Source organism: Bos indicus x Bos taurus, chromosome 9 (genome assembly GCF_003369695.1).
Source record: "Bos indicus x Bos taurus breed Angus x Brahman F1 hybrid chromosome 9, Bos_hybrid_MaternalHap_v2.0, whole genome shotgun sequence".
Classification (NCBI taxonomy): Eukaryota; Metazoa; Chordata; class Mammalia; order Artiodactyla; family Bovidae; genus Bos; species Bos indicus x Bos taurus.
In genome coordinates this window covers 43,594,350-43,610,075 of record NC_040084.1, presented here as the reverse complement: position 1 = coordinate 43,610,075, position 15,726 = coordinate 43,594,350, and the positions used below count along the sequence as shown (strand labels likewise).

The window sequence follows — 15,726 nt, the reverse complement described above, 5'->3', positions numbered from 1 at the left end:
ACAGTCCACAGTGTCACGAAGAGTCGGACACAACTGAGAACAAAGACAACAGAAGACAAAAGTTAAAGTAAAAGAAACAGATCCAGTTTGGGGTTAGATTTGATTTTCTTTGTTACAGTCCTAGTGGTCTTCACTTGCTTGCTGCTCTTCTTGGCTTATTTGTGAGCAGAAGCAGCACAAGGGCTGTGATTTAGGGTCAGTGTCCAGTTAATAAAAATAAATCGTGATACAAACATACATCTGTGGTAAGTCTTTAACATCTTCTCAATCATAAGATACTTTTCAAATGTTATGTAATTCTTTGAAGCTAGGTGTATTTTTCTATCCCTTTATAAATGCCATCTGTAATTCCTAAGGAGAGATTTTCCTCTAAGGTGAACTTCAGCACCTACTTTCAGAGGGTAGAAATTTTTTTTTTTAAGTCCTTATATATGGCGTGAACATTGCAGGAAGGAAACTGTTCAGAATGGTTACTTATGCAGAGAGAAATATCAATGAGCTAAAGAAATTACTTTTTATTTCAGTTCCCTTCAATATTGATTGAATTGTATTTACTCTGTACAAAAATTACTTTTAAACAAAATTGAGAGGAAAGACAAAAAAATTGTTGCTGTTGAAATACCTTCACATTTTCTGTAACACAAAGAATAATGTTTTCTAAAATAAAGAGGAACAAGATGGATTTCTTAAAATCACTCCCATACATTTCTTCCTTGTTGACATTACCCCATTGATTTGTGCCTCCTCATCTCTTAGAGTTTTAGTGCTTTGCCCTACTTTTTATCCTTGGTTCATTGTATTGATAGAAATTCCGCAAAGGCTTTTATTTCTTCTGTGAAATATTAAAGACTTTAATTTTTAGTTCTCTTCATGAGCCTCCTTCTCCTGGTCCAGGATCTTCTTCTCAGTCTCAGTATATGCTTAAGAAATACATCAACCCTTGTATCAGTTATGATGCTCAACTGCAGGTAACAGAGAACATTCGACTCAAAAAGGCTTAAAGAATGGGACTTTTATATGCAACGTAATAAGAACTTTGGAGCTAGGGCAGGTCTAGGATTGGTTAATTCAGCTACTCAACAAAGTACTTGAAGATGCAAATTGCTCTCACATTTCTGCCCTGCTTTCTTCTCCATCTCTTCTCCAAAGGCTAATGCCACTCCTGATCCCAGGATGGCTGTCACATTCATCACATACAGGCATGATACTGGCCTGCAGGGAACAACTATTACTTTCTGTAAACTGTCTTTTAAGAGAAAGACCTTCTCATGATTCCTTCAACAGATGTCCCTCACATCTAGTGGCCAGAATTGCATCAGATATAAGGTGAAGTACAAACACTGGGAAATCGCGTGAACGGAGGAGCCTGGTAGGCTACAGTCCATGGGGTTGCATAGAGTCGGACATGACTGAGCGACTACTTAAGTAAACACAAAGACTTTAAGGATCAGGGAGACCTAAATCAATGTGATGGTATCAGCTAGAGAGATAGGTGTGGGCTTATGTCTTAGTCAGTTACTGGTGAGGGGACTTTAAGATTAGACCAATCATGACTGACTACCAGGGCAGGAAGCAACTTCCTCTGAAGCACATGGAAAATAGCTATCTGAACAAATCAGGGTTGTTAGCAAAGAAAATGTATGTTGGTGGTGTGACAGTTAGGCTTTGGGTTTGGTTAAGGAAATGAATGGTTTGAGGTTAGGCAACCACCAGTGTCTGCTAAAACACTGCCTTTATTGGTTTCCATTCCTTTTAAATCTAATAAATATTATAATCCTGGGAACAGATTCCTTTGCCTGGAATAGCCTAGATTCTTCCCCTAACTGAGAGGAATTGGTTTTCACTTTATTTCCAGTGTTCAAAAAATATACAAATGCTTTTTTTTTTTTCCTTAAGAGCAATGACAGCAGAGCAACCAAGCAAGTATAAAATGAATTTGTATTGCTTTCATATCAAAATCGTCTAGCCATCTCACAATTTACTTACTTACTGTGTCTCCAATTTGTTTTCTGCACAGGATTTAAAAGAATTCTATTAGCCGCATAGGGAAGTTATCAAAGTTTATTTATAAATGTACTATGAGAATACCAAGTTGTCTACAATTCTGTGTAGATTTTGAAGAATGATTCATTATTTTGACTGATTGGAAATATACAGAGGGAAGTGCGTTTAGCTTCTTGTGTTTTTAGCATTCTTGAGAGGTTGTTGTTTCCACTCTTTGCAGAGCTTTGGAGGTAGTGGATGGAGCACATGTGGCTGGAGAGTATGAAGAATTTACACTGCACTGCGGGGAGTCCCAGTTCTTTCACACCACCTGTGAGATGCCTGGTGCTTTACCTACAGAGTCTGGAATCTTTAAAAAGGTAATGCTTCATTTCCAGTATTTGACTCCTAGGACTAAACACTTTACTGAATTAAAGTAAAATATCACCTGTCTGGTTGAAAAACATAGTTAAAAAGATCGTAGATGCATTGGAGAAGGAAATGGCAACCCACTCCAGTATTCTTGCCTGGAGAATCTCAGGGATGGGGGAGCCTAGTGGGCTGCCATCTATGGGATCGCACAGAGTCTGAAACGACTGAAGCGACTTAGCAGCAGCAGATGGTTAAAAGGTCATTACATATCAAAGCACCGTGATAATAAATCAGGATCAAAAGATGAGTTTGAATCTTTGCTCTTTGCTGCCTTCAGAAGTTCTGCCTGGTTGTCATGGGTGCCTTTTGCTGCCTTTTCCCCTTTATATACCTTTAACTCAAAGATATACAAAGTAAAATTACATCAATATTTGGAAACAGTGATTCTTTCCCATAAAAAGCATTTTATTTACTTACATTTCCTTCCTACTGTAAGGCATTTAGAGTTGTTACCATTCTATCAGGAGTTACATCTTAATATCTAGATGTTTGCATAGGAAGTTCTAAACTATATTGCTTTAAGAGAAGCTTTTAATTGTGTTTCTTTAAAAGAAACTTTATTTTGCTTTAAAAGTTAAGTTCTAACTTAACTATATTGCTTTAAAAGTAGGAGATAAAAGTATATTCTTATTAAACTGCATCCTTTTACCCATGAAAGGACATGGCTTGTGCACTTGCCTGCAAGCAGCAAGATAAAATAAAGTCTTGACTCACAGTGTGAGAGCTGGTTTAGCTGCCAGACTTTGAAGGCTGTATAATACAGTTCTTGTTACAACTTCTTAGAAGATCACTGAGGGTTAGCAATGAAAGATGGTTCGTCATGAAAGAAATCCCCTCCCCAAAGGAGTTTGTTTTAGTAATGCAGTATATTAAAAGTGAAACAATTACTTAGTGCAAGATGAAAAATTTGGAGATTGGATATACAACACTGTGAATGTATTTAGGACTACTGATGTATTTAGGATTAAATGTATTTAGGACTGCTGAGCTGTATATTTAAAACGGTTAAGATAGTAAATTGTATGTATGTGTATTTTACCATAATGAAAAAAATTTAAAAATACCCTTGGTGATGGAAAGCAGTAAGAAAAAAAAGACATGATGATATCATAAGTTCATATTTTACAGTTTATTAGAAAATAAAAGTGGGTAGGGAAATTCAACAGAAAATTCTTTCTAACTCAAAATAGCATAATTTATCAATGAGTACCAGAAGTATAAAATTAAGTTTAAAAAATGGTGAAATGAAAAAATCAAATTTAACTTAAAAAATTAAATAACCAGGCTTACTATAATTTATATGTACTTTCAAATTGGTTTTACATTTTGTTCTTCTTTATAAGAAACAGTTTGTAACTGGAAACAAAACCTGATAAATCCAGTCACTGGCCATGAGTTTTGAGTTCTTTTCTATATTTGTCCCTTAATAATTATAATTCTGCAAGTGTCATGTCATTAAGTATCTCATGATATTTACTGAAGTCCAGGAAACAGTTGGTAGCAGCATGTAAAATTGGGCCAAAAGTAACTTCCCTGAGAGCGATGACTGTGAAGGGTCTGTGGTACTCCCTCCCTTGGTCTACAGTTCAACAGTAGCCGTGTCTTCTTCACGATACTCTCACCCTGTCTAGATATGCTCTCTCTACCCTTGCTTGCTCTCCCAGGATGAAGTCAAGGAGGGCTGGCAGGGAGAAGGAGGCCAGGCAGAACACTGGGAAAGGCAGACGCCTGGGACCAGAAATGGATGAACTGGGCACCCAGTGTGGGAAGGGAGCCAGGGCAGATAGAAGACAGGCAGGAACTCGAAGAAGGGAGAGCATAGGCAAAGCGTCGTTCTGGCTACAGTGTCTCCACGTGCCGCCTGAAATGGGGTCAGCCAGGCACTGCCTGCATGCTCTACCTGCACCACACCATCCTGCTCAGCGATGGTCAAATGCCCACAACAGGAAGAACAGGCTTCCAGGTCCACTTCTGGATCTGCCGGTTGTCTCTCCCTCTCCCTCTCTCTCCCCCTCCATCATCCCTCATGGGTCTGACTCTGGATCTTTCTCATCTGCATATTCTATAAGGACTGGAAGAAAAGACGAGGCATAGTGCTCTCTTGCCTACTGATGGTGTTTTCAATTTTATGTCTCTTGAGATCATAGCTGAGATGTGTAACTAGACCATTTTCAGAAGTGTAGGACAGCTCCATACCACCAGTCTGACCAGTATTACTGAGAAACAGAAATTAGCTCCACGTAGATTCTGGGTAATTCATACCTACTATTAGTGCCAGGGTGCCTCCCATACCTTTCAAAGGATTCTTCTTAGTCTACACTCTGAAACGAGCCTGGGCATTTCCTACAGGATTCAGCAGATTTACTAGGCAATTGTATCAGCATCACCCTTGGTATCTTTCCCAGGCAGAAGGCCATCAGTTCTTCTTAAGATCCCTGAGTTGATCTAGCTCTCTAAGTTATATCTGTTTATTCAGACAAATGTTTCAGCTTTTTATTTGCACTGAAGTTAAGCCATGTGTCTTCCCCCAAACAATTAAGGTTTATTCATTCTCTTTATGTGTTCCGCACACTCTATGTTATTGTGTTTGTTTACTTATTTAACATGTTTAAATTCCTTAGACATTCTTTAGAGCTGACAATATTGTATTGAATCCTCCAATTGAAAGAAGACATTTGTTCTACATGCTTGTATAAATGGAAACGGATTTTTAAATACTAAGATAATATTGCCTCTCAAACAAGTATATACATCAACTAGGAAAAAGGGCTTGTGGGTCCTCAGTCATGTCCAACTCTTTGCAACCCCATGGACTGTAGCCTACCAGGTTCCTCTGTCCATGGAATTTTCCAGGCAAGAATACTGGACTGGGTTGCCATTTCCTAGGTAAAAGAGCACAACCACAAATCAAAGCAGAATATTACTAGAATTTAAATCTTATATGAGAAAAATCACCAAGGATCTTATTTATTTACACAAAACAATTTTTTCCTTTAAACAGCTACATAAAACCTTTAGTCAGCTTTAGAGTAGAAGATGTTTATGTAAAATATTTATATTTTTAACAGACTTTTCATATGAGAGAAAAAAGCATAAAAAAGTGGTATCATTAAGTGAAAACATATACCATTTATGATAATCATATTGAATAATTCTTTCTTTGCATGTAAGAAAGGCTTAACCGTGTATATTAATATATCTTTTTGCTGTATTTTTATACTTTTTATATTTACTACTTAGTTCATTTGTAAATGAAAATGTCTTAATTCTACTACATTCTACTACTTTAATTCTGTAGTAGAATTGTCACATTTTCAATCATTCTGGAGCCAAACTTAAGCAAGTTAAAGGGAATAAACAGGTACAGCAATTGTTTGATTAAGGGGAAAAAGCTGTTTTTTTTTAACCATTTGGGTATTTTTATTCTGAACTTGGATAAAGTTTCTATTTCCCCTATCCTGTGTGTATGCATGTGTATAGTGTGTGCGTACGTACTTTTTAAAAGAAAAAGTAAGCCCTGCACCCTCAAGCCAAAGTAACTATAATCTATAGAACAGAAGGAATTTTGCCAAATCAGGGCTGCTCCTCTAGTAGTCATATGTACAGATTTTGATTCTTGTCTATGCTTCTCTGAGCCATCATTCAGGAGACTTCTGTGAATCTTTCATCTCACTCTTGCGATTGGGATGCTCCCAAATCATCCAAAACAGACAGATATCTGCTTTAGTCTCAAGTATCTCAGAGGTGTTTCTACCACCATCACTTTTGACAGCTTTTTCATCACCCAGTTAATCTTATAATTGTCAAGGTGGAGTGTTTTCCAGCTTCCAGCCTGATTATTCTAGTTTAGTCAATACGGATAACAATTCAGTTCAACAAGCATTTGTTCAGGTAGTAAAGAGGACAGAACATTTCCTAATATGTTCATTTACCATGTTCCTCAGGTAGCTGACCACACGGAGAGGCAAGGTCCCATTTCTCTTTCCAACCCCATCATTTCTCCTTTTTCTCTCTCTCCCTAGCTGTTCTACATGGCCAACCAATTTTCCTCTCGATGGCCAATCCCCAGATTTAACTCATTTCTTAGGCTGGACCAAGTTCAAAATATGAATTACTTAAGAGGCCTCCCACAATGTAGGAGACCCTGGTTCGATTCCTGGGTCAGGAAGATCCGCTGGAGAAGGGATAAGCTACCCACTCCAGTGTTCTTGGGCTTCCCTTGAGGCTCAGCTGGTAAAGAATCCACCTGCAATGAAGGAGACCTGGGTTCAATCCCTGGGTTGGGAATATCCCCTGGAGAAGGGAAAGGCTACCCACTCCAGTCTTCTGGCCTGGAGAATTCCATGGACTGTATAGTCCATGGGGTTGCAAAGAGTCTGACACCACTGAGCGACTTTCACTTTCCCACTTTAAGAGGGCTCAGACTTGTCCACCCAGCCCAATCCCCTGGCACCCAGTGTTGGGTCTTCTCCACTATTGGGCTGGCCTGGGACACAGTGCACTTACATTGGTCACTTGGCTCCTACACTTTGGCTTTGATCACCCAGGTTACTAATCCCACCCAGAGCCCTTCTGAAGTTATCTTGCAAGATGTAAGACCTTTGAAATCCTGAGTTCCAACTCCCTAATGCTAGTCCTGAGAATGAGGTATTTACTTACTAAGTCCTTCCCAATAATGACTTCCTTGAAGGACTTATGAGTATCATCTATCCCTTCCAAAACTGCATTTGACACTCCTGGTGGCACTTCATCTTACCTGCATGTGTGATTAGAGATTGCTGGGTCTTAGAATTACCTTGTCCCAGATCTCTGCTTATATCGTCTGTCAGATCTTGATGTCATTTTACCCACCCCACCCCGGGACCCTGTCCGTACTGGCTGCATGCAGAATTCTTCCTGTGCTCTGTAAGTACTATCCTAAAAGGCTAAATATAGTGTTAGGAAGGACTTCCCTGGAGGCCCAATGGTTAAGACTCAACACATCCAGTGCAGGGGTACAGGTTTGATCCCTGGTTGGGGAACTAAAATACTGCATGCCATGTGGCCAAAAATACATATATATATATATATATACTGGTAGCAAAAAAAAAAATTCAACATAGAGAGCGATGTGTACAGTATGTTACATTTTGTGTAAAAGGGGAATTGGAATATACATATATATCATTGTAGATGCATTAAGAAATTATAAAAGGATATATGAAAAACTAGTGATAATTACTTAATAGAGGCAGGGGGAAAGAACAGATGGGATGCAGGTGGGAGACAGACGTCCTACTGTGTTGTTTCTCATATTTTGAATTTTGAACCATTTGAAAGTATTGCCTATTCAAAATTTTTTGATGATGGAGGAATGAATAGATATGATTTAAGTTAAATTGTGATTAAAGGTCATACCTATTCATCCCTTCATCTGCAAAAAATTTTGAATAGGCAATACTTTCAAATGGTTCAAAATTCAAAATATGTGATTAAAGGTACACTGAAACGGTTTAGGAATGCATGTGTGATTTTTTATGATTCTCTGATTTGCTGTAAACAGTACCAATCCTGACTGCATTGCCCAAGGGGATGTCAGGTTGTTCCTAAGTTTCTTATTGCACCGTTCTACTGCCTTCGCCTATAATCTTTCCCATGCCTAGAAAGTCTTTGTACTTGTCTACTTGCAAAATTCTACTCATCCTTTAAGATCCTGCTCAAACACCTCTTTCTTTGTGATCACTGCCCTGGAAAACACGTTCATTTACCATGGATGTATCACGAACTCAGCACTTACCATATTGATTTTCAAATCTCTTTCCTTACCGGACTAGGAGGGCCTCAGGGTCAGACTGCATCTGTATGGCTGGAACATTATCTATAAATTTTGCATGAATGAAATACCATTGGTTCATAATAAAAGGTAGTAGAAAACAATGCTGTTGCAAATGTGCAGCATTTCAGCTCTAGTTTGGTTGAATTTTTATTTATGCTTTCAAGGTAGAGAAGAAAGCCCACCAAATGTGTATATATATGTAGGCAAGCCACGTGTGGGCAGCAGAAAGGCAATGTGACTGTTTCCAGAGCATGACTCCACCTTCCTTCTCCAGCACTTAGGCTGGGGGGTTGCAGAGATCAAAGTGGATCATGGTGGCATAGGGAACATTGTTTCCCTGAAAAAGCTTGGTATTATTGGATATAGCAAGAGCTGCCTTTTCTGCATAAGAAATTTCACATGTGGGGTCTTCTGTAAGCTGGAGAATGTTGCTTTAGTATCCTAGGAACGGTGATACAAAAGCAGGACATGGTCAGTCAGTCAGTCAGTTCAGTCGCTCAGTCGTGTCTGACTCTTTGTGACCCCATGAATCGCAGCACGCCAGGCCTCCCTGTCCATCACCAACTCCCGGAGTTCACTCAGACTCAAGTCCATCGAGTCAATGATGCCATGCAGCCATCTCATCCTCTGGCATCCCCTTCTCCTCCTGCCCCCAATCCCTCCCAGCATCAGAGTCTTTTCCAATGAGTCAGCTCTTCGCATGAGGTGGCCAAAGTACTGGAGTTTCAGCTTCAGCATCATTCCCTCCAAAGAAATCCCAGGGCTGATCTCCTTCAGAATGGACTGGTTGGATCTCCTTGCAGTCCAAGGGACTCTCAAGAGTCTTCTCCAACACCACAGTTCAAAAGCATCAATTCTTCGGCGCTCAGCCTTCTTCACAGTCCAACTCTCACATCCATACATGACCACAGGAAAAACCATAGCCTTGACTAGACGGACCTTTGTTGGCAAAGTAGGACATGGTATACCAGTTCTTTTTCTCTTAAAACCTAAATATCTGATCTTACAAGAAAAAGACTGATTGCCTGTGTATAGCTAGCTCTGGGAAAATCCAGCCTGTATATAGCTATCTGTGATACTGTGCATTTAAATGTATCATAGTCACGAGGAGGTAACAGGAAATCAATGAGTGATTTTTTGTTATTGTTTTTATACACCAAGTACATGTGTTGTCTTCCTTTGAGGTAATAACTATGGGTGCTGTTTATTTACATATGTATAAATAAACATATTAGTATATATTAGCCAGTCCATTTCCCTGTAACCTATAAAGCTTTGTCTCTAGTCAGGTTTTTTTTGTTTTGTTTTGTTTTAAAGCTTGGTAATATATTCATTATTTTTCTTCTAAATATTTGTTTATTGCAAAAAAGTTCAAACAGTATGAAACATACAAAATAAAGACAAATTCTCCCATTACACTTGGAAGTAGCTAGTTTGGTGTATATCCTCTCAGAGCTTTTTGTTATGCATTTATAGATATAGAGTTAGTTTATTTGTGCTTTTTCCACCAGAAGGGATCATATACTGCATTGTTGTTGTTCATTCATTCAGTCGTGTCCAACTCTGCAACCCCAAGGACTGCAGCACGCCAGGCTTCCCTGTCCTTCACCATCTCCCAGAGCTTGCTCAAACCCATGTCCATTGAGTCGGTGATGCCATCCAACCATCTCATCCTCTGTCCTTCCCTTCTCCTCCTGCCTTCAATCTTTCCCATCATCAGAGTCTTTTCCAGTGAGTCAGTTCTACACATCAGGTGGCCAAAGTATTGGAGCTTCAGTTTTAGCATCAGTGCTTCCAGTGAATATTCAGGGTTGATTTCCTTTAGGTTTGACTGGTTGGATCTCCTTACAGTCCAAGGGACTCTCAAGAGTCTTCTCCAGCACCACAGTTCAAAGCATCAGTTCTTCGGTGCTCAGCTTTCTTTATAGTCCAACTCTCACATTCATACATGACTACCGGAAAAACCATAGCTTTGACTAGACGGACCTTTGTTGCCAAACTAATGTCTCTGCTTTTTAATATGCTCTCTAGGTTTGTCATAGCTATACTGCATGCAGTTCTCTAATTAGTTTCTTTTTACTAAGCAGTCTTTGTGATGACCTTTTCAAGTCAGTATCTGTGCATTTGCCTCTTTTGAATGGTTAGTGTTCCATATGTAGTATGGAATATGGTAGTATTCCATATGTCTATTACAATGACTCTATTATTCTCTAGTTAACCAATATTTATGAACACTAAAGTTATCTGCACTTTTTAGAAAATTTTTTACATATTTCCATCTCTATGGGGTTTTTTGATCAATATTTCTATGGGATAAATTCTCTAGAAGTGAAACTACTAAATCAAAAGCACACTTATTTTTAGATGTTAAAGATATTGTCAAATGACCCATAAAAAGGTTTTATCAGCCTAAGCTCCCAGCCAAAGTGAATGAATGTGCCTGTTTTTCTACCACTTTATAAATGTAATTGATGTAATGTAATTGATCTTTTTCATTTTGCCATTCTGTTGATATCTCATTGTTTATACTTGTAGTTCTTCAATTAAGAAAGAGGTTAAACTTTTTTTTTTACATTTATTGGCCATTTGCATTTCTTCATTGAATTATCTTTTTGTGTTTTCTGCTCATTTCACGTTCTTCTGCTCATTTATGTGTTGGGTTTATCTTGCTTATGATACTGTGACAAAGTGATAATCATTGATATTCAAAATGGATAAAAATTGTTTTTACAGGGAACATTTTAACCTTTTGTGTTCTTTTTTAAAAATAATTTTGTGTTTGGTTATCCAATTAGGGTTTAAATTTGCTGTTTGTTTTTAGGGTTGGGAGTTCTGTGTAGGAGAAACTGTTAAGTTGTGAGAAACCAAAATGCTTCCCTGCTCTTCCTAGAGAATGAGTATCGGAGGAGATGGGAACAGGAGTGGGGCTCCTGAAATTATCCTTTCTGGTCATTCATGCAGTGGAACTAAATGACAGCCTCAGAAGAGTCACTGAGACGTTTTCCCCTCTCATTCACTCTAATTCTACTCCTGCGTGTCTTTCAGTCCCTTTGTTCAAATGAATTTCTTGAACTTACAATTTAAAATATTTACAACAGTCTTAGATTCAAACTACCAAGGACTGAACATTTAAAGTCCTTCTGGATTCCGTTTCTAGTTCTGTCAGGAATCCCTGGCTGATAATCATCCTGACCAGCATGCCTGTCTTGTAAGGAAATCGTTAATGATTATAAAGCCCAGGGCATATACAGAGCTCTCTGTAAGTAGTAATTATGGTTATTGTTCTCTGACATCCTTAAATTTCAAACAGAATTCCTACCAGCTAATGTAGTGCAAGCAAAACTTAAAGCTCTTGTGACATCATTCCCATAATAAGGAGGAGTGGCTAGCCAGTGATGCTCATTTGTTTTCCTGAAGACATCAGGAGAGGATCATACATCATTTTGGCTGTAGAGATGAAAATGTGGTGCTTTGTCTTCTTTTGAATATTCTAATCATAGAGCATTTGTTTTGATCAGAAATCCCTCATTGGGGATCCATTCTTTAGTCAAGAACAAAGCCCTCTGGCTACGCTCAATGACATTTGGGCCAATTGGAACCATATCTGGTTGCTTATGTAACTCCAGACACCCCACTTCTTCTGCAATTACTACTTCTGTCCTGAGGAGACACTGAAGACTGGTCCGATCCAGAACCTCGATGGGGGGTCGAACCTGCTGTGGGTGTGGCTGTGGCAGGTGCGATGGGTGTGCCAACAATCGCAGCAGGAGTGTGGACCCTCGGAATAGACACCCTGACTCCCGGAATAGATGTGAAAATTCTAGAAACAGGTACTATGCCAGGGATCTTGAGGTAAGTCCTTGCTGAGGGAATCCTTCTGAATCATTGATTTGTCCAATGTCTCTTTAACAACAATTGAGCATGGGTTACATGATAGTGAATGAGAATGTGTTACTGTTTCACAAGGTTAATGCCATTTTCATCTTAAATATTTGAAAGTATCTTGAGCACTATTTATTCATATACTCAGATACTTTTTTCTTAGTGTTAAACAATTTTTTTTGGTTTGTTTTGCAGTCGGTTAAAGCTTTACTCAGAAGGGCAATGCCAGTGAGGGTAGCTCCTGCTGCACACTGTTCTCTGAGACAGTCCTCCCTGCCTTAAACTTTTTAGAACTCCTTACACTGTAAGAGAACCATGCTGCTTCACATTCTCTCAAAAACCACTTTCGTTTGTGCTGAGCTTGTTTGCAGTTTACCAAGTTCATAATTGAATCAGATATTAAATCATATAAAGGTGTTTTGAGCAGTGGAATATTTTAAGAGTCTGGATCAACAGCTCAGAACTGCTTTTTGTGTACCTAATTTGACAAGAGATGCTCTTAAAATTGAGAGGTGACTCGAGGTCTTAAACCCAGTGGTCACTATTTCCAGTCCCTGTTTGTAAAAGCCAGTGTGTTGTTCCAGTAGATTTTCTGTGCTACTTTGTAACATGTAGGGTAGCCAGCACCCACAAGCTTGAGCTTGCCTTTGATGCTTATTCATCCCCCCCTTCTCCACCTGTAACATTATACATCTGCTTTGTTTTGCCCAGGAAAACTTTGAAGCTACTGGAATGGAATGTATAGGATGTGTACGTCAGACTAGTTTTGTAATGTGCTTTAGGAAAAGCAAGCTGTGTGTACTTCTGACCTGCTGTTTTCCTCAGGATGCTGATTAGAGTGTAACCCATAATCTATTGAAATGGTAACAGATTTAAATGTATAAATATGTGTTTGTGTGTATATACATATACATACATATATTTATGCTTGTGTGTTGCACACACACATGCACTCAGACTTTTGAAAAATATCTGAATGCTAAATCAGCAAATGAAGGCGGAATAAAATTTTTGAAGTTAGTGCTTTGCGGACCACATTGGTCAGATGGATCTCTTCGCCATTTCTTATATTCAAGTCTGAATAGAAGGGACTTAATATTTTCATTATTCTGTGCTTAGTCCCATGATTATTGATTTTACTGTCTTTTCTTCTTGGTAGAGCTTTGATATCTCTCTGCCATTGTACATAATGACTTTGCTTTTTGGAAGCTTTAGTCAAACATCATCTATAGAGAGGTCAAAATTTTACAATGTATCAATTTGTGTCCTTTGCTAATTAGTGGTTCACTATCAGCTACCAGGGGGTATTTTTAATGACTTTCAACCAGCAACATGGAAAAAGTGTTCAGAAGAACATGGGGGAAAACAAAAACTTGTGACTTGAGGACAACAAGGTAACACTAACTTAAATGCTTAGAGCCTTTGGGTAACATGTGACTGTGAGAGATCTCTGTGATTATGACAATTGTAACCTGAGAGAATCGCTCCAAGGCAACCTCGGTCATCTCAGTGAACAGTGGGCCATCTCACCTAATCTCCTGCTGACTTTGAATGTAGATCTTAGAAACTTGAATGTGCTGTTAACACATCAAGATAATCTGAACAAGAACCCCAAATAATGTGGAAATTTTTTACTAGTTGATTTTGTTTTAATAGTATCTTAAAATGAAGATTGACCAGTTTAGAAAATGAGGGAAGTAGAGACTGATCTGTCATTAATTGTAAAACTCCCAACTTAAAGCATCTCCCTGTTGGTGATAATAGAAAGAAAGTGAAGTTGCTCAGTCGTGTATGACTCTTTGCAACCCCATGGACTGTAGCCCACCAGGCTTCTCTGTCCATGGGATTTTCCAGGCAAAAATACTGGAGTGGGTTGCCATTTCCTTCTCCAGGGGATCTTCTGACTCAGGGACTGAACCCGGTCACCTGCATTGTAGGCAGACGATTTACTGTCTGAGCGTAAATGGACCAGGGATGTCTGTTGGTGATAATACTCAAACCAGTGCAGAGGACTTTGCCCTTGGGTTCTCTCATAAGCTTTTTCCAAAAATAGCTAAAGAGACTATCAAAATACTTCCAATAATTAACTTCTGTGAGTTTACCAATTAAGTGAAGTTTCATCATAATGTATATGTTAATTCAAAATATTGAATTTTTTCAGGTATTTTACAAAATGACAAAACAATGATCAATACCTTTTAAAAAGAAACCTCTTTGATTTCCTGTCTTATTTTAAAACTGCAATAGTCCAAACTGGCTAAAGTAATCTAGTAAGTAACTACCTGTGAATACAAAAAATTATGCCTGATCAATATCTATTCATCTTTAAAATTCAAGTTAAATATTATCTCATTTGTGAAATTTCCCTGAATTCTCAGTTGGTATTGTCTGATGTCTCTGATGTTCTCATGGAGTTTTATAATATCCCAAGTGATTTCTTCATATTATTATTCAGAAATTATATCTCTTCTCCACTACTCTACAGCAGTGTATTCCCATTCACATTTTATTTACACCTCATGCTGCTTCTGTGGTATACGAGACACTCAAAACCCATAATTGCAATAACTGGAAAAGTGAATTATAAATACAGAATTATTAGCCCAGAAACCAGAACTCTGATTTCAGCTCTGCTTTAGACCAACTGTGTTATCTTGGGTGAGTTATTTATCCTTGCTGGGCATCAGCTTTTAATTTGTAAATTAGGAGATGAGAATTGGATGAGACAGTACTCTGTAGAGCTCTTGGGATCCTCTGAGGTGCCCTGGAGGCTACAACAGCAAGAAAGGGATGGATGGAAAGCTGGATGGAAGAGGAACTCAGGCTTGCAAGCTTCATGCCTTGTCTTCACTCAGAGATACTGACTTATTGATATGTTTGTTTTCTATATGACTAAATTCCTCTATAACTTCTTTAGAATAAAATGCTTTACTGTTGATAAAATCATGAAAACAGCTGGACTAGATTACTGATAATGTTCATCTAATTCTAATGTCTGTAATCTTATGTAACATTTGTATTAATTTATTATCATATTGCCTTTTAAGAGAAATTTAATCTCATTGCTCTCACTGACTTGTTTAAATGTTCACTGCCCTTCCCATATATATCTTTTCTGTTCTGTTTGTGCTTAGCCAACTTGTCTATTACACCTTGTATTTACTTTTGAAATCTGAGTAAGCTGCTTGCCCCTACCAAATGTTCTTTCATTCGTAAAAAATCATTCTTAAATTTAATGAATTGTTTTGAAATTCATTCCTATCTATCTGAGCATAGAAACCTTGAATATCTAGTTTTATCTACAAATCTGGTGAAGATATTCTTAATTACTTCCTTCTGGTCATTTATGAAGTCACTGAGTAGAATGATATTCAGGTTGGAGTTATTGTGTGTGGGGGGTGGTGATAGTTGAGTAAATTGATATTCTGACTTTCTGTGGTGTTAGCTGATATTGCAATGAGTTGTCTTCTCTACCCTCATGTTTTTTAAAAATAATATTTGAAAGAGCAAATATTATGAAGTTTGTGAGTAAATATTGATTGACAGCTATCTAAAGTACTAAATAGAACAACACATATTTTCACAGCATAAATAATAATGACGGAATTAGCAGG

At 38.2% G+C, this 15,726-nt stretch overlaps 1 protein-coding gene across 1 annotated transcript in view; it reads left to right on the top strand.

Annotated features, from left to right (window-relative positions):
* CRYBG1 (crystallin beta-gamma domain containing 1) overlaps nt 1–15,726 on the top strand; it is a 232,260-nt gene that overhangs the window by 102,988 nt on the left and 113,546 nt on the right. Inside the window, exon 2 of the mRNA XM_027551299.1 lies at nt 2,225–2,363. Within this exon, the coding sequence (XP_027407100.1) occupies nt 2,225–2,363 (139 nt within the window). The remainder of the gene's footprint in view (nt 1–2,224; nt 2,364–15,726) is intronic.